Source organism: Mesoplodon bidens (assembly GCF_964165515.1).
Source record: "Mesoplodon bidens genome assembly, contig: HAP1_SCAFFOLD_320, whole genome shotgun sequence".
Taxonomy (NCBI): Eukaryota; Metazoa; Chordata; class Mammalia; order Artiodactyla; family Ziphiidae; genus Mesoplodon; species Mesoplodon bidens.
Window position 1 is genome coordinate 118,988 of NW_027671880.1, and position 19,167 is coordinate 138,154.

The 19,167-nt window shown below is 35.3% G+C and overlaps 1 protein-coding gene across 1 annotated transcript; it reads right to left on the bottom strand.

The window, feature by feature from the left end:
* Window positions 1-586: 586 nt before the first annotated feature.
* LOC308610865 (dual specificity protein kinase CLK4-like) lies at window positions 587-18,508 on the bottom strand (the record flags this gene model as incomplete). The annotated part of the gene is made up of 13 exons (XM_081259860.1): window positions 587-737; window positions 815-905; window positions 1,628-1,707; window positions 4,520-4,602; window positions 7,371-7,500; window positions 7,750-7,844; window positions 8,051-8,217; window positions 8,310-8,426; window positions 11,371-11,437; window positions 11,836-11,926; window positions 12,976-13,129; window positions 13,445-13,513; window positions 18,348-18,508. 13 exons carry the CDS (start codon window positions 18,506-18,508, stop codon window positions 597-599), a joined length of 1,446 nt encoding a protein of 481 aa, XP_081115986.1. The 3' UTR covers window positions 587-596.
* Window positions 18,509-19,167: the final 659 nt, after the last annotated feature.

Consider the following 19,167-nt stretch of genomic DNA (forward strand, 5'->3'; position numbering starts at 1 on the left):
GATGTCTTTCCATGAATGCTACTTACCACCACTGACATCAACCAATGAAACAGAACACAATACTTACAATTTAATGAAATTTCAACAGCAAACAGTTCCTATGGGTTTTGGTTTCTAATACCTGCCTACTTAAAGTTAATAATACTTATTACCTGTTCAACAATTACAGAAAAATCTTTTAAAGTTAAGGAAAGTTTGAGGTAAATAAAGAATATTCATTTAAGAATGAAGTAGTCAAGATTTCCTTTTACTCAAAAAAACCAAAAAACAAAACACAAAAATCACTTCCAAGAGTCAACCTCCATGTACAAAAAGGCAAGATCAATCACTGGACACAAAGGATATTCCAAAGGTCTTTAAAAATGGTAATTAATCTCAAAAAAGGAAAATTAATTTTAGCTTTTATATTTCATTCATTATCAAGACCATATTTGCTTAACAAGATAATTATGCAATTGATACAAAACATACAGCATTTACACTTAACTGTACAAAATAATTTAAGGTTTATAAAAATATTAGAATGTTTAGAGTTGACTGACACAGTCTTAAATAATCTCTTCTAGAGAAGTATAGTAAAACCACTGATTTCCATTTTATTTCTTTTTTAATAAGTCAAAGAAAGGATGCTGCAATGCTTCATCCAAGGTAATTCTTTTCACTGGATCATATTCTAACATTCTTTGAATCAGGTCAAACAGTTTCTCATGTTCTTCATCATGACAGAGCATAAATTCCTGAGGGGAAAAATGACTTTGTTTAAGAAAGACAATAAAAAATAGTTAAAACAGGTTTTTTTGTTTTTTTGTTTTACCTTTAATGGTTTGCAGTGTCTCGTAACATATCTACCAGCAGAACTATGTTCCTCCCAATCTAGCTGATTATGAAGAAAATACTTCTGTTTCCTATAGGAAAGAGAAGTCTGGATTAAATTTCAAGAAAAAAAACCCCCAAAACCCACATTCTTACCCTGCCCCCACCAGGGGATTGGGGGAAAAGATGGAACCATAGACATCTCTATATATATACATAAACACACAATTACCAAATATCTCAGCAATAATTATATTGGATACCTTATATGGTATTTTTCCTAATCTTGTACGCTCTAAAGTTTTAGTATCCCACCTAAGTTGTACCATATGTGAAACAATGCCAGCGTGAAAAACAGAGGATCCTAGATCCATTCCTGTAAATTCTGATTTCACTAGATCTGGAATGGGGCTAGAAATCGTTAACAATTCCCTGGATGACTTCTGCAGTGAAGCTATGTTTTGAAACCACTTATAGTATTCTTGTCCAAAGACGTACATGTGGTTTGCAACAGTCTGGAGTTCAAATTTAGATAGGACTCCAAAATCAAGCTCTTTTTACTACTCTATGTATTATTTTTAAATCAACCTAGGAAAACATTTATGCAGAGGTTAACTTGAGTATAAAAACACCACTTTATTTACTGGATCACAAAGTAAATATTGCATTATTTTTCAAAAACTTGACTTCATGAAAAAAAAATTCAAAATCTACAGTCTTTGGAATAAGCAATAACAACAAAGATGGCTTTTCTATAGTTTGAGTATAGGCCACTGCATGTACCCAATAAGGACTTTAATCTTAAAAAGCATACCTTGTTTTCTGAATCATGTGTGTTGGTATGGGTCCTAATATACGTTCCATCATTGCCAGGTGTTTTTTACTATGATGAGTCTAAAAAAATAGGAAAAAGAAACTTAGCACTTTCCATTTCCCTACATGCACATAAAAGGAAAACACAAGAAAACAGTGTTTCCAGGACTTCCCTGGTGGTCCAGTGGCAGAGAATACACCTTCCAATGCGGGGGACGTGGGTTCGCTCCCTGGTCAGGGAACTAATATCCCACACGCTGCGGGGCAACTAAGCCTGCCCACCACAGAAAGAGAGCCTGTGAGCTACAAACTACAGAGCCCACACACTCTGGAAACTGCACACCACAACTGGTGAGAGAAAACCCACATACCACAATGAGAGAGAAGCCCACGTGCTGGAATGAACAACCAATGCAACCAAAAAAAAAGTAAATAAATAAATGTTAAGAAAAAACCAAGAAAATAGTGTTTCCATAAAAGGACTAGATTAGACAGCTATACAATTTATACTACACTCTACTTCAAAGATGGAATAAAACTGAATGAGCTACACTGATTGTCTGATTTCTGAAATGAATTGGTAAGGTCTGTATAGCTGATTGAGGAACAACTTTTTAAGTATATTTTACTGAAGTACAGTTGATTTACAATGTTCGAATAAGTTGTTTAATGTAAAACAGAACAGTTTTTCCTTATTTGTATTATTTGCACTGTTTAACTGAGGGATGACTGGGAAGATTACCAAAAACCTGGCTACTCATTTTATCGGTTGCTTAACTAACCTCCATTACCCAATGGATAGCAACTTTGTAACACTAATCCTAGACAATAAAAATACAGTCCCAATAATTCTTACAACAACCTTGTGCTAGGAATGTGGGAACATAACTTTCAAAGAGGTTAAGATACTAGCTCAAGCTCATATAGCTCATCAATGAGGAAACCTGAGCTATGAACCCAAGTCAAAACTCATATTCTTAAATTACACAGTAACAGAGCTTTGGCTAAAGTAGAATAAATTGTTAAACTAAATGGTACACTCCTAAGTGGAGGCTGGCAAACTTCTTCTGTAAAGGACCAGATAGTAAATATTTTAGGCTTGGATGGTCACAGATGGTCTCCACCACATATTCTTTTTCATTTTTTAAAGCAGGCATCAGATAGGATATAGTTTGCCAATCCTTGCTCTGAAGAGCAGAGTCTATGTGCAATGCTTTTTAAATCCATTAACTACTGTGCCTAGCACACTGCTTTCAAAATGTTCTTAAGTCATGACAGGAATAAATAATACAAGCTCCATTATCTTCAAAAAGTTCCTTAGTTGACGACTATTTTGGAGGGTGGAATTAAAATATAAACAACATCTCACACCAAAGTTAATAATCGACGCTTAAGATCTCAGAATGATTTACAATCATAAAACCATCTGAAGGATTTTATATGTGTCAGAATGAAGAAAGCATGCACTGTGCTCAACTTTTTCCTTGACCCTATAGCTTACTACCACAAAACCAGACACCACCCCCGAGAAATGTCCGACAGCTATGTTCTAGATATCAAACTTGTCTACAAACTCAGAGTACTTTTAACAGATCTCTACGGAGTAGACAGAAGTTTGGTGAGGTGCCCCATAGCAGTGAACACATATATTCTGCAACAGCCACCTAAGTGACTTATAATTCATCACAGCTTCCTCCCTCCTCATCCTGCATTGCCATAACCTCAAAGCAACCTTGACAGTATTAGCCAGGAACTTCCTAACCACCCTCACCCCATCCAACAACACACCTTGATCAAATCACAACCCTCTTAAAGTTCTCCAATGGTTACACCACTTGAAGCTTTCAAGACTTTTAGTTTTCCGACATAAGCAAAATTATGAGGAAAACAAGTAGAGACCTAAATAACATTTTCTCCTTTTTGTTCTGCCAAGTAAGCCAATAACTATTATCATTTCATAGAAAGAACATTTTAATACCAAAAAAAAACCAGGAGAGGTAATTTCTAAATGAAAGCCAGAACGGCAACCCTACAAAATCATTTTCATTTTAGACCGGTCTACATTTGGAAACCACTGACTCCTAGGATAAAACAAATACCTTTCTATGGCAAACAAATCCACTATGAATCAGTACTTGCCTACTCACACCATTTTCCTATTTATCCAAGACACTCCGGCAGCACTATTCATCCTTCCTCAACTAGAGTAGCTTCCTTTATGCCTCTTGCATTTATGAATACCATTTCTTCCTGATATGGCCATCACACACTCTAGTTTTCTGACAAACTCTTACTCTTCCTTATAGCTTGGATTAAACTCCCTACTCCTCAGTGATGCCTTCTCGAAGGAAACTTAACTGTTCCCATTTTCTGGGTTCCCTTCTACATTGTTCCATTATAGCAAGTATCACATTGTACTGTACGTTATCCCATGTCTATTCTGTGTATGTCTTCCTTGAGGAGAGAGATGCTGTCTTTTCATTTTTATACACATAGTGCTTAGAAATGTGCCTAGGGTGTCATACATGCTTAATACATCTTACTGTTTCTGAATTCTTTTAATAAAAGTGCAACATAACCAGAGCTGAATTAAAACTGACCATAGTAACACTAATGTAAATTTATGAAGGAGCATCACAATAAACTGGATCATATGAAGTCAATATGGATCATGTGTTTAAAAGCTCCACATGCAGAATGAATTATGACCATTCACTGAGAGTATTTCATTCAACTATGGTTTTAGAGAAGGATGACTATTTTGCACATGGAAGTTTACATCTTAAGAATAATGACACTATGGCAACTTTCCAATATGGAAACAAAAACTTTAACATGCCTTTATCATTAAAGCTCATTATGAATCAGTAAGTAACATTTACTAAATACATACCTGAAAGACTGTGAAACCAAGGTAATATTCAATAAGAATGCAACCTATGCTCCAAACATCACATGGCTGAGACCAACCTAAAGCTATTTAAAAACAAAACCAAACATTTTATTATGCAACCATTTTTAATTGCCAATACACAATATCTTTTCCTATGTGGGTGCTCTCTTTATATAGCCCATTTAGGAGAATATGATAGTAAATTCAGGGTTTACATTTTTAGTTTTATACCAAACATTATTCAGTATGCTTTCAGAGTCCTCCATATCCTTGTATCAACTTACAGTATTTTAACCTGGGGGAGGAGGCATTTTATGGAAAGTAAGAGGGGTTAGCAAATATTCCATAGTCTCTGAATTGCTTGTGCAATGAGGAGCACTGTTATACCCACTTAACGGTTGTTCTATGAAATTTTACATTTTATTAGTGCAAACATAGGTCAATAATTATCCTCAGAGTGTAATTACTAACCCCTTATCAATTACCATCAGCTTGATATCTGAGTTTATTTCTTCCATTAAAAGAAATAGTAGTGTCACATAAATTATGTAAGAATTATAATGGATATTATAAGCAGTGTCACCCATAAGCAGAATTATACAGATATTTAAAGTTCACATAGAGAGGTATCTATATATGTACTTTCAGGTTGTCTATACATGATCATATATACTTTCTCCTTCAGAATTCTCAATAGTAACATTATGCAGAAAAGAAAAAAACACCTAGCCTTAAGTCTCTATCTAATTAGAAAGGAAAAGAGTAAACCATACAGATGTTTTAACCTTTTAAAGATTAAGTTTTTAATAAAAAAATAATGTACAAATAAAACCTACTTTAAAAGACATTTCAATTACTTTCAGTAACATTACTGAATTTAAAGACAAAGGAAGAAACAATATATTCAAGGAACTTGACTATGATTTAGCCATTTTTGTTAACCCTCATGGTACTTATCACTTGAACAAAAGGATAATGGAGCATGGTTTCTACTTACAGTAACACATACAAAATCTGCAAATGATAGAGCTTGGATCTAAGATGAAAGTTTTCTTTTCCAGCCACTCCTGTCTCCCAGTCCAGCTTTCTCCCAAGTGACTGTAAACTACCTCATTCTCTTATGGCTCAGCTCTCATACTCTTTGGAATTTCACATCATTCACTTTTACCAACTTCTGTTTACTACCAACACCCAAGTCATGAGACCAACTGCCCTCCTCAGTGGTGGCACCTGACAACATCTTCCTCTTCAACCTAATTCTGCCTTCATCCTCAGGAGTAACACTTCACAAACACACAAAGAACCTTTCTAATCTTCCCATCTGTTCATTTCTTTTCCTAAACACCAATAACCCCAATTTCAGATTTATATCAACTATCCCCAGCCTGGCCACACATGGGACTGTATTATTACTAGGAATCACTGTATCTTACACAATCTAGGAGGAGGCCATTAACTAACTGTAAGATACACCACTGTTTTATGAACCAATAACCAAGAAAAAATGCCGTTTTGTCTTATGTTTCCTCACATGTTAAAATGTGGAGAAAAATCTTCTTCTTAAAATTGATAAAACACAGCAAGTTATCTCTTTTTAAGCTCTGAAAATACCTCTCTGTCCACAATCTCTTCCCACACTCTATTCTTTTACCTTCATTGCAGCCTTCAGTCCTCAACCATGAATACATTTTCTAAACTACTGCAACACAGCAGCTTCTTTCAGACCATACTAAGCAGAAATCCTAGTAACATCACTCTCAAAGATGAGCTCCAAACCTGTGCTATCCTATGTGGTAGCCACTAGCCACATGTGGTTATTTAAATCGAAAAGTTTAATTAATTTAAAATTCAGTTCCTCAGTCACACTGGCTATACTGAACGTACACAGTAGTCTACGTGTGGCTACTAATGGCTACCATGTTGGATAGTGCAGATATACAACATTTCTATCATCATGGAAAGTTCTACTAGCCAGCACTACATACTATTCTTAATTTCCTGTCCCTTTTACTAATTCTTTACTCTAGGTAAACATCATTAGTTTGCTCTCACACTCATATTCTCAACTACCAAGTCCTCTTAGACAAAAGGTAAAAAGTGGAAAAGACTGATTCCACAAAGATGTTTTACTATCCAACCTCGGTTGAAACTTACTTTTGGTGAAGTAATATGCTTATACCATTTAACTATCTCCCAATATCACCTGATCTGAATTATTCCCACTGTCTCCAAGCCCCCAAATCCATCTCTGACTTCCTTGCTCTATCAACATGACTCGGTCTCGAACTTTTCAATTTTGAGGCATAAGATGCGCTCTCCCTCACTGAGTTCCCTTTTATTAATATTGAAAAACCCTGCACCTTAACTAATTTTCCTTTCCATGCTTTCCCACGTCAAAGATGATCAAAGCTCTCCTCTTAGACTAGCCCCTCTTTCTTCTCCTCTTAACCTCCATCCACCCTACATCTAGACGTCTGCCAGCCAAATCTTTAGCATTTTCCCCAGCACCATGCTTTGTGATGAGACGAAAAGAGGTGCCCACATTGCTTCAAAATCACACTGCTGTCATGGACTTAGCCAATACAGCTTGTTCTCTTATGATCTTGTAAGACTGACTTGTTCAAAAAGAACCACCACCTGGAATATCTTTACAGATGATATCACATTTTTCCCACTCAGGAAAAATATTTATAGCAATGTCCAGACAGCTTTTATGAAAACAGAAAACATTTTCTGTACACTGCTAAGAAAATTACAGCTATCCCCCAACTACCTGCCCCCCAATAAAAGCTATAGAGAACAAAATATCTCTTTTTCAATTAAAATATCAGGAAGTCTGGTATCTACTAACCCAAAATGACCTCTGGAGCTCTGTAATGCCGTGTAGATACCAAAGTGCTATGATGTTCATCATCGTATGTTGCACTTCCTAAGTCAACAATTTTGATATCTGTGTTTTGCAGTGTGCGTTCATCACGTTTCTAGAGATACAGTTAAGTAAACACAAAGATCAATAAAGATATGAAATATTTTATAGCACTATCCAAAAGGCTTGCACATGAATTCTCTTTTTGATTTTCAAAATAACCCCATGAGAAAGGCAAAAGATTACCCTTTTTGGGTTAAACGTCAGGATATAATAAGCCTCAAGGTAAAATTCCTCATCCAAGGATCACCAAGCTAAATTAATTTTAAAGACAACTACCAAAATTAAAACAAGTGTAACTTACCATTTTTGAATTATACTTGACTACATAGTCAGACTCCACAAATAAAATATTTTCAGGCTTCAGATCTGTATGGGTTAATTTATTATGATGCAAAACTACAAACCAACAAAAAGACATTATTAGTTTCACTTACAAATTTAATCTGTACCGGGGGAAAGGAGAATTAGTAGTAGAGGTAGGGATCAAAAGTGGTTTCATCTTTACTTGCAACGTGCATTTTTAGTGACAATGGTTTGATATGTTGCTTGTCCAATAAAACCTTTAATTTACTGGTATTTAAAAATTTAACAAGTATACTTACAATTTATTGACTGACAGATCTGATATGCCATTTGCCTGATATGGTCAATTTGAAATGGCAGAAAGCTATTTTCTTTAATGAAATCATAGGTACTAAGTCCCAGGAGTTCGAACACAATACAAATATGACCATGATGATCAAACCATTCTAGCATCTGGACACATCGGCTAAAACAGATCAGAATACAAATAATTCAGTTCACAGAATTCTGATTATTTCATGTAACATAATGGATCACAGTTCCAAGTTTATTACTTACAAGACATTATTGGGATCAGTACTATTTAAATGCTCTAATACTTCGATTTCTGAATGAGCTGCTTCATGATATTGTCCCATATTTTTTATGATTTTCACTGCTACATGTATGCCACCCCTTTAAAACAAAATGAAAATGGTAAATGTACAGAAGGGCGTTGAAGACATGTATCCTCTAAAGCAGCTGTCACCAACCTTTTTGGCACCAGGGACCGTTTTCATGGAAGACAATTTTTCCATGGTTGGGGGGAGGGTGTGATGGTTCAGGTGGTAATGCAAGCTAAGGGGAGCAGCAGATGAAGTTTCACTCGCTCGCCCACTGCTCACCTCCTGCTGTTAGGCCCAGTTCCTACCAGTCCACGGCCCAGGGGTTGGGGACACCTGCTCTAAAGCATCATCTTGTTAAGTACCAATCACTCTATGCTATTTTCCTAAATAATCTTTCAGGGTATATTATAGCAGATCTATAAACATTTTTTCAAAACATTATGACAAAATATACATTATACAGAGTGATGATTTCTCATAATACTTATGAACATTAATGTTTGTTTCCAAAAGTTTAAATTTACCTAGATATTATAAGTAGTTTTTTTTTAAAAAAAGGATAAAAATATAAACCTTGAACATACTACTGCTGAAAACATTTACTCATTCACCAGGCTAGACAGACTGTGCCAGATGTTGCATTGGAATCACTGTTAAAAAGAGCTTGTCCCATGTACCTCACAGACTAATGGAAAAGACAGACACTTGAACAACTTATCATAAGGTTAGAAGTGCCTGGTATAAGGAATAGAGAGAAGAAAGAGCCTAACCATCAGAGATAGGGGAGCTCAGACTTCCTCAGAGAAGAAAGACAACTATCAGTTTGTTAGATAATTCTGGCAAAGGAGACACCATCAATAAGTCATCAAGCCAAAAAAATGTTTAGTGCATTCACTGATGCGAATAGGTATAAATAGCAACAATGTATGGCAGCGTGTTTTAGACCGGGGCATCTGTAGTACTTCCTAAAAAGTGCAGAGGGAATTCCCTGGTGGTCCAGTGGTTTATGACATGAGCTTTCACTGCCGTGGGCCCAGGTTCAATCCCTGGTCGGGGAGCTGAGATCCTGCAAGCCACGTGGCATGGCCAAAAAAAAAAAGCTGTAAATGATTTTGAGGAAAAGGATTTCCAAATCTTCAGCTTCCTTCTGACCTCTCTTCTAAACCTGATCTTCTTGAATACAAGCCAGCAGTCAACCCTGCATTTTTCACTATGGCCTTCCCACATTACAAATGAGAACCCCATGCACGTGAAATTAATATGGCAAGGTTTGTGCACCAGGCTGTTTATAAAAAAGAAAAAAAATTCTTTGAGGCAAAAATTTTTCTAGTGGCTGGATAGCAAACCTATTCCAAACTCATTTCTTTTGACAAGGTCCCAGTGAAGTTGTGGGCTGATATATAATCATCAAAATAAATTTTTAATGATTTATCTCCCTATGATGTATAGCATATATCTCAAGACTTAAAAGAATTACTATAAAACTGCTGTGACAAAACTTCTTCTAGTCTCATCTATTTCATCATATGGACAAGTTTTCTAACTGCTAATATGCTATAAAAATGAACAGTGCTAATAGCTATAAAAATGAAAAATGGATAATGGTGTTAGCTAATGCTACTATTGTAATCATATTGCAGTATATAAATGTTTCAAACCAACTTTATACACCTTAAACTTATAAGCTTTCATATTACTTGTCAGTTAAAAAAAAAAGAAAAATGGAAACTTAATGTTAAAACAGTAAGATTTATCTATGGACACAGGAACTCATTTTTCAAAGGCCCCAACCATCTCAATAAAAGATATATTTTCAATTACATTGTATGTTTTAGGTCTAATAAGTATCAAAATTTGTAACAGATTTGTACTTGATCAATTGAATACTATTCATTGGAATATCTCAAATACTCAAGTCTTGGAACCTCAAGAAATTTTTAAAAGACCTAAATGGGACAACTAGTGAAATGTGAATCAGGTTGTAGATAAGCTGGCAAAACTTGAAAATACATATAACATGTAAATATAGAGAATGATTAAACACTGTAAAATGTTAACATTTGTGGAATCTGGGTGAAGAAGAGATGGGAATTCTTAGCAACTTTCCTAAGTCAAAGTATTTCAAAATATCTTAAAATTTTACTTTATGTTCACATTTTTGTCATAGAGAGGAAAGGGTGATAATAAAAGATATGTAGGATAATATTCTTTATGAAAAGAGAAGTAAAAGTTAAGTTCAAGATAAAGCATTTCTAAGTATTCAAGCAAACTTTGTTCATGGATGACAGGAGGTATCAAGCTGTTGTATTTAGATTCCCCCAAACATATTTAGAAAGAGAAATATGTTTTTTTAAAAAATCAGCATTTACAATAAGCTGGAAATTACATCCTCAACTATTTTATGATGAAAAGTTGAGATGTCAATTTAGAAATGTGCAGTTTCCACTAAACTGTTGTAAGACGTTCACTTACAAAAAAATTTGCAACCGCAGAATAGAGATCCTAGAGGAAAACATGAAAATGAAGCAGAGAGGGTCAAATAACAAAAAGTTTAGTATAACTCATTAAAGAATCTGGACTTTATTCTGTAGGCTTCAAGTAATATAATTTATTTATAGTTTGAGAAGCTAATCCTAACGTGCAAATATTATCCTTTGGAAATAAAACTTTTTCAACCAAGAAGATTGGACATGCTAATTTATTGTCTCTGCAATTCAAAAGTAGGGTAAAGCACTCCAAATCTCTTATAGAAAGCCAAGGACCTAAGTTCTGGGAAAGTCTTCACTTGAACACTGACATTAATTTCAATGAACTCCATCTGATAAAAATTTTCAGCATTCTTGGTCAAAATTCATACTTATGGTAAATAAATCATACACAGTTCAAGAACTTTTGAATACTTATACCTCCCAGGAAAACACATAGCTACCACTTAAATTCCATTTCATCTAAATTATGGATCCTTCTCCACCAAAAATATCAGAATCTTCAAAAAAGAAAAACAACAAACTTACATGCCATGATCAATGCACTCTACAACTCTGCCAAAGGTCCCTTCTCCCAAAGTGTTCACGATTTCATCTAAAGTGAGGGGGGAGAAAGAAGTGTAAGTACATGAGTACAAATTATCAGTTATTCAAATAATGAATGCTTAAGTGTGGAATTTTTTCAAATGCTCTCTATTAAAGCATAATTAAGGTTCCAGCACTCAAATTATTTTATTTTCAGCTGCTACAAAAATAACTTAGATAGAGCTATCTTTCTTGCTCTAATCTCAAATTCCACTGATTATTTTGGAACTTTAGAGTAGAAATATTTAAACTCTATAGAAAAGAAGAAATACAAAAGAACAACAAACAAACCCACAAAAAACAAAACAAAAAAGCAATGAAGAGTTCTTTAGCCCCCCGCTGACAAACTATTCTTAAAAAGATTATTCTGTCTGCAAAGTTTAAAAAGTGTTGAAAAATATTCTATACATCTTGCTTTTAGAACGTCTCCACTTTGACAGATAAGGTGACCCTCTTCATCATCTTCTATACTCCTGGATCTTTTCCTTTGGTGGCTCTTCTGGAACGGCAAGTGGGCAGCACCAAGATCGTCCAGCCAATCAATATAGCAGAGTGAATTCAGGGCAGAATATGCAATTCATTCAGCGGGCAGATATTCAGGCATTCAGATAAGAACCAGGCCACGAACAGTTGGCAGGAGCAATTTCAAATTCAGTCCCCAGAAATTCACAGGACACAGTTTATGTTACAGAAGAAAAACATGGCAAGATTTTCAGATAAGTTACTTAAAGTGGCAATAGAAAAAACAACACAATTGTCTCTAAAATACTGACTTAATTGAAGTCTGAAATTTAAAGAATACAATGTCATGATCTATTAATCTCGTTATAAAATAGCCTATGCTGTGAGTTGAAATGTCTGGTTTGGCAGGAAAATGTTTTAAAATGTCAAGATTAGTTCAAATTGATACTGAGCAATATTTTTAAACATACTTATTAAAATAAAAGGGGAAAATAAAGGCTAATGTCAATGTTTGATCTAATCAATGATAGTTCTACTGAAGAAAACTTGGGGAGGAAAATAATAATTCATAGTTTACTGCAAACAAGTGAAGATTCATGAGTGTAAAAAAAAGGCAGGCTTTCTGGACAATAATTTCCCCTTCAGCACCCACTTTCAGAACTCCAATGGAACTAATTGCAGATTGTGCTATACACAGGGTAAGTATCCACCAGTGCAACTTTCTACATTTGTCTCCAAGTACTGGGAAAGGGGTTTCTTTTAAAGTAAAAAATGTTTAAGATGAAAGAAAAGATGGGTGCTTCATCTTTTCGTATGATTATGTTATAAAAGATAAAAATATTTTTAACATTAAAATCAAGAACCTCATGATCTGGTCTGCAGAAAATGAGTAAATGTGGGCAAATGAGGACTAACTAATAAATGCAGATTAGTTGTAAGAATTTGGAAGTTTCCTTTAAGGATTCAAGTAATATAAACACAATTATATTCATATAGTATTATAAACTTTTTCAAACTTATTGGCTCAGTAAGAGCTTTTACACACAAATAAGTATCTACCCAAAATAAAAACAAAATCAATCATACCGAACGTGACTGATTACTTGAACATTGTCTATTACGCTTCTTTTTAGGACTGCTTCTCCAGCTTCGGACTGAAGATTTACTGCAGTGGATTCGATAACTGCTTTCAACGTCTCTGTGATAACGTCTAGGAACATATCTTTTGCAGTAGTCATTTCTGTATTCATCAATGTTAGGAACATATCTTTTGCAGTAGTCATTTCTGTATTCATCAATGTTAGGAACATATCTTTTGCAGTAGTCATTTCTGTATTCATCAATGTTAGGAACATATATTTTGCAGTAGTCATTTCTGTATTCATCAATGTTAGGAACATATCTTTTGCAGTAGTCATTTCTGTATTCATCAATGTTAGGAACATATATTTTGCAGTAGTCATTTCTGTATTCATCAATGTTAGGAACATATCTTTTGCAGTAGTCATTTCTGTATTCATCAATATTAAGAACATATCTTTTGCAGTAGTCATTTCTGTATTCATCAATGTATCTCTGGTCCCGATAATATCTCTCATTCAAGAACCTTGCTTCTAAATAATGACTGCAAACACATTACAGGATTTAAAATTACTCTCTTCATTCTAGAACATTTTAACGTTTAACCACATTTTAACGTGGTTAAAATAAAACATTCTCTCAAGAATTCCTGGTTTCAACAGCTAACTCAATAAAAGAAAAAAATACAAATTGATGAATTAGAATTTGTACTTAACTCACAAAACTTAAATAATTTTACTTTAACCAACAAGCAAATGGGTACATATATCTCTATTAATATATACTGCTATGAAGGAACAAACCTTGGGTCAAATCATTCAACATATTCAGTGTTTACTTGATTAAGTGTCCCTTTACCTTCTGGTGAAAGTTAAGACCAAAAATTCACAAAACTGCTCTTCTGAAATTCATCAATCTTATGATATATGCATCTGTAACTAAGCTCTCTTCCTTTTTGCAGAGCCACACACAATATGAGACAGGCAAAACAGGATTCCTTTACTTCTTAATGTAAGTTAGGTATCTCTGGCACACAGAGTTCTTTCACGAAAGGTGTATTAGAGCTAAAAGGAATCTTAAATATATTTCAGGACTTTCATTTTACAGATGACTACACTGAGATCCCTAGAAGGAAAACGATTTGCCATGGTTGTAGAGCACATACTAAATCCTATTGTATGTGCCAGTATTATTATACACACCACCTATTCCATCTCCTCTCCTCTATTTCGAGCTTCCTGTATCTTTCTGAGAAATAGACAACACAGTTTTTGAAGGCTGCTTCATGTGCCAAAAATATCTAAAATATATCCCCCTCAAATGAGAAAAGGTTCTAGTAATTGCTTGCTTAGGATTTCCCAACCCCCTACTTCCCTTTGCATTTTGAATTTCCTGTCACTCCTGCTTGTGAAATAGACAAGAATTCAGGGAAAACAGCATCATCTGGTGCCATAGTGCTTAACTTCTTTTATTTATTTATTTATTTTTTTTGCGGTACGCAGGCCTCTCACTGTTGTGGCCTCTCCCATTGTGGAGCACAGGCTCCGGATGCACATGCCCAGCAGCCATAGCTCATGGGCCTAGCCGCTCCATGGCATGTGGGATCCTCCCGGACCGGGACACAAACCTGCATCCCCTGCATCAGCAGGCGGACTGTCAACCACTGTGCCACCAGGTAAGCCCCATAGTGCTTAACTGATGAATCTACAGATCCCTTTGAAAATCTAATTGAGAGGTATGGACCCTCTCCCCTAAGAAATGCACAAATGCGTAAACAAAACTTGGCAAGGAATTTCAGAGATCATGGACCTCAGGAAGTCAGTGGATTCCAGTTAAGTAGCCTTGATTTGATGGAAAGAAAAAGAGAGAGTCAACTGACCCAGTTTCCTGTCCCCCTCTCTACCTGGGATGAGTATTCTTTTCAACAGTGTGAAGATTCAAGAGGGATGCACGTGGAGCACTGAGGGAGAGAGGGGACACCTGCCCAGTCACACACACCAGCTAAAATAATCCTGACAAGCAATGGAGTGACAGATGTTAACTAGACTGCCCTCACTAACCTCGTTCTTTTTCCAGAATATGTTGTCATTCTTTTTTCTCAGGAGGCTGGTTTATGCAAAAATAAAGGAGAAGCATCTCTAAAACTGCTACTCAACAGGGCTGGCATCAAATCCAGGCTGGGGAGATGCAGAAACCCCCTTTCCCCAGTGTCAGCCTTAAGTTCTAGCCATTGGAGAACCAACTCAGGATATTAGGGTCTAAATCTGGGTCTAAGTCAGGGATCTGATGAGTTGCTTGGAACCGTTAAGGGAGAGATCTACAATACGTCAAACTAGAAATTACCATACTCTAAAGGGCATGTGTTTAATTCTGTAAGGCATCCTTCCCATAAAAGTCTAAAATGTATCGGAAAACTCTAACACTAATAATCCTTAGCTGGACTAGTGCATGAAATTAGAGCTGCTGATAATCCATAAATAATCTATAGAATAACAAACATGGAGTGAAGTAATACTATGAGGATAAACTAAAAAGATGAGGACCTCTTCAGCCTACAACAACCGAGCCTTAGAGATTATATAAACAAAGTCTACAGAATTATAAAGGCTATATGGACAGAGTGAACAGGATGAACAGACTGATTGAATTTCTAAAAATAGTCACTGAATGTCCAGTGAATATTTCACTGTAGTTCTTTAAAACAGCCAAGACTAATGAGGCTATGGGCATTCGTTTCTATTTCCACACAGGTCCTGTGGAAGATAAAAAATATATGAGGCAAAATCCCTGCCAACAAATAACTGTTCAATTTGAGGTTACTCACACAAAAATAAAACAAAACTCAACCATGCAGGAAATGCCGAAAGCCTGGATATGAGTGCTTAGGAGAAAAAACTCATAATGCTTAAAATGGTCAGGGAAGATTTCGTGAAAAAGAAGGGAAGAGTTGCATCTTATAGGGACATCAGGATTTGGATAAAGTAGGAAGTAGAAGTGGTGCCAGGAAAGAAAAATGGCATATGACCATCTTACATTTATAGAGTACTTTTAGCCAGAATGGTTTAGAGATGAGTTTGTCTACATGTTACTTAGGAAATAGTAAGTAGACAATTTCAGCAAGAGCAATTTTCACATAGGGGAACATAGGCAAATAAATAAGCTGGGAACAGATCATCCAAAATCTTGCATGCCAGGCTAAAGGGCTTAAAACAGTGTTTCTCAAAGGGTGGTCTGTTTATTAACAATATCGAAATACTGAATTTTTAAAAATGAAGATCCCTGGACCCCAGGTCAGACTCACTGAATAATCTGGTAATATGCATTTTAAACATACCTCCAAAGTGATTCTATTCACACTAAAGTTTGAGAATCACTGGTTTAAGGCTTGATACTCTATGTTACAACAAGACATTTAAGGATATAAAATGTGTTCACAGTGTTCACAGCCACATCAGTCTTCCTGTGTAGAATTAATTGATTAAGCTTGTAGGAAGGGAGCAATTCACAGGCTACTTACAAATCAGAAAGAAAAGACACTCTGAAATATATAGGAAAAAAGGTAAGATAATTGATATACAATAAAAGCGCTGATAAATCATAAGAAAAATATGCTTTAATAGAAAAAATAGGCTAAGAATACAAAAATAATGTTCACAATCAACTAGACTTCAATTAAAAAAATATTCAAGTGTTCAATAAGCACATGACAGAGGACAAATTCAGCAGAAATTTAAACATTCAAATGAAAAGAAAACACTATTCTTGGCATTTCAAAATACACAAGACTAGTGACAGCATGTCGTAGGGAGTGTAACTTGGTACAAACTTTCTAGAAAAATATGTGGAAAAATATGTGAATATGTAGCAAGAGCCTTATAAGAGGTCACACCCTTTCACTTGAAACTGTCCCTTCTTAGAACCTATTTTCAGGAAATATTCAGAGGCAAAGATTTGTATACAAAGATATTTTTCAGAAGAAATAACTTTACATCCAAATGAGGGACTAGCATCCTACCAAGAGTACCTTCTTTATATGCTTCTGTATTTTTCATTTTTTTTCCAATAATTTTACAAAAGAAAAACTCTTATGAAGATTTGAATCTTGAAAAAGACTAGTAGATTACTCCAGATTACGGAGAGCAATTACCACCAGACATCTCTGGTGCCAATATCAAAGAAGAAACTATTGGCCTAGTGGTTATTGCACTGACTCAGTATCATCTTGATGTGGTTAATTGTGAATATGAATAACTGTTCATCATTCATATCACTTCCTTGCGACACATACAATGCATAATAAATCCATGAATGGTTAGTACTATATGTTAAGGCTTACAGAGTATTTTGTAGTTATCATAATATAGGGTACAGATATTCTTGTATAATACATTAATTAGCTCAGGTCATTGAAATCCTGGCATAGATTCTCCCTCTTCCCTCCATATGATAGTGTGTGAAGAATGATTAGTCTGCACTGATTAACAACAAGCTCACTGTTCTACAGAACAAGTCTGTTTTGGCATGGAGAAGGAAAAAAATTGCATACTGTTTTTTAAATAACGCCAGTTGGCTAATTTAGAAAGCAATCTGGCAAACAGTCCCAGTGGAACATCTGCACAAAACAAGGAGAAAACATAGAACCACCAAAAACAAATGAGAAAGGGAAATTAACGGAGGACAGAATGAAAGAAACTCTATTCACCTAGGCTTTGTTTAATCATTTAGGAACTTGAAAAATTCCTTCAATTCTATATAAACGTAGTACCTCCAAATTTTACACTGGTAAGAATACAACAGAACAGGACACATGCCATTGGAAATTTTTAATGAGGTCCTTCTTACAACAGCCAAGCTTCTAAAAATCCCAAACATATCCACTGGCCTTATCTACAAATATAACCTGTAGAATACAGTATAAGCAACTAATCCCCAACACACTTTAACATTCTCACACACCACATGCTATTTTTCCATCTGGATGAACTCCTCCCGACCCTTCATTAGCTCTCATTTGTGGAACCCTAAATAAGTGCCCCAATGTACAGCTCTCCCTACTACATACAAGTTAAAGGCACCCACTGGTCCTTTAATCACTTACTTAACTTTCGTGTGTCTCATTTCCCACAACTATATTACTGGCAGCTGGGACTCCAGCAACTGTTTCCTACAGCTCCCAAATGTACACGGATATGTGAGAGTAGGAACTCTGTTCTATTCACAGCAGTGTCTAGCATATAAGAGGCACTCAGTAAATATTTTCTGAATGAGTATTTGTTGACTGATTTATAAAACAATCTGACAGATGAAAGCTATATAAGCTAATGACAAGTCATTACAACTATTAGTGTTAAAATGGTACTAGTTCAAGCGTAATTTACCAATAAGATTCTTTAAGCTGGTGATGTGGTTTACAAGGTCTGTTCTCTTGTGTACTACTGTGGGATCTCCTTTTCCGTTTGTGACTTCCACTGTAGCTTTCATGTCCCCAGCTTTCTCTGTTATCCCAGTCAGGGCAGTGAGTTCTTCTGGAATGCCTCATCTGTTAATGGAAATGAAAAGTGAGTTGTGGAATTTACAGATGGTTATATTTAGTAAATAAAATATTTCACATTAATATTAATTAAATAGAAAAAAACCAGCACATGGGGTCATACAGGTTCTAAAATCTTCATAGGTAATGGTTCCCAAGGCATGGAGGCACTATCCCACTGGTATGTCAGATGATTCTAAGTGGCATACACACCTAGAACTAAATGATAACACTGTGAGACCTTAATGCATTTTCTTTCCATTCTTCTGGATAAATTCTCAGCTTGGTGCATATCTTCAACTAACACTGGCTAACTGCCATTTTTAAAAAAAGAGTCAGGATTCAGGCTTACAGCCTTCAGTAGACAACAATATCTAGCTAGAAATTAATAACTTTTTTGGTTTTATTTTTATCATTACCTTCTTTCTATGGTAAATTATTACTAATCTCTTAAGTTATTGATATAGTCAAATTATTAAGTTATTGATGTTAACTTTAAATGTGAACTAATTTAAAACAAATATCACAAGTGTCATGCAGCTTTGTTGAAATACTGTGATACAAATAACTGAAGTCAGAGAAACACTTAGGGATAGAATATAGGAGATGACTGTTTATTTTCAGATCATCCTGCAACCATTCTTAAAATTAAACATATTTGTTGTAGA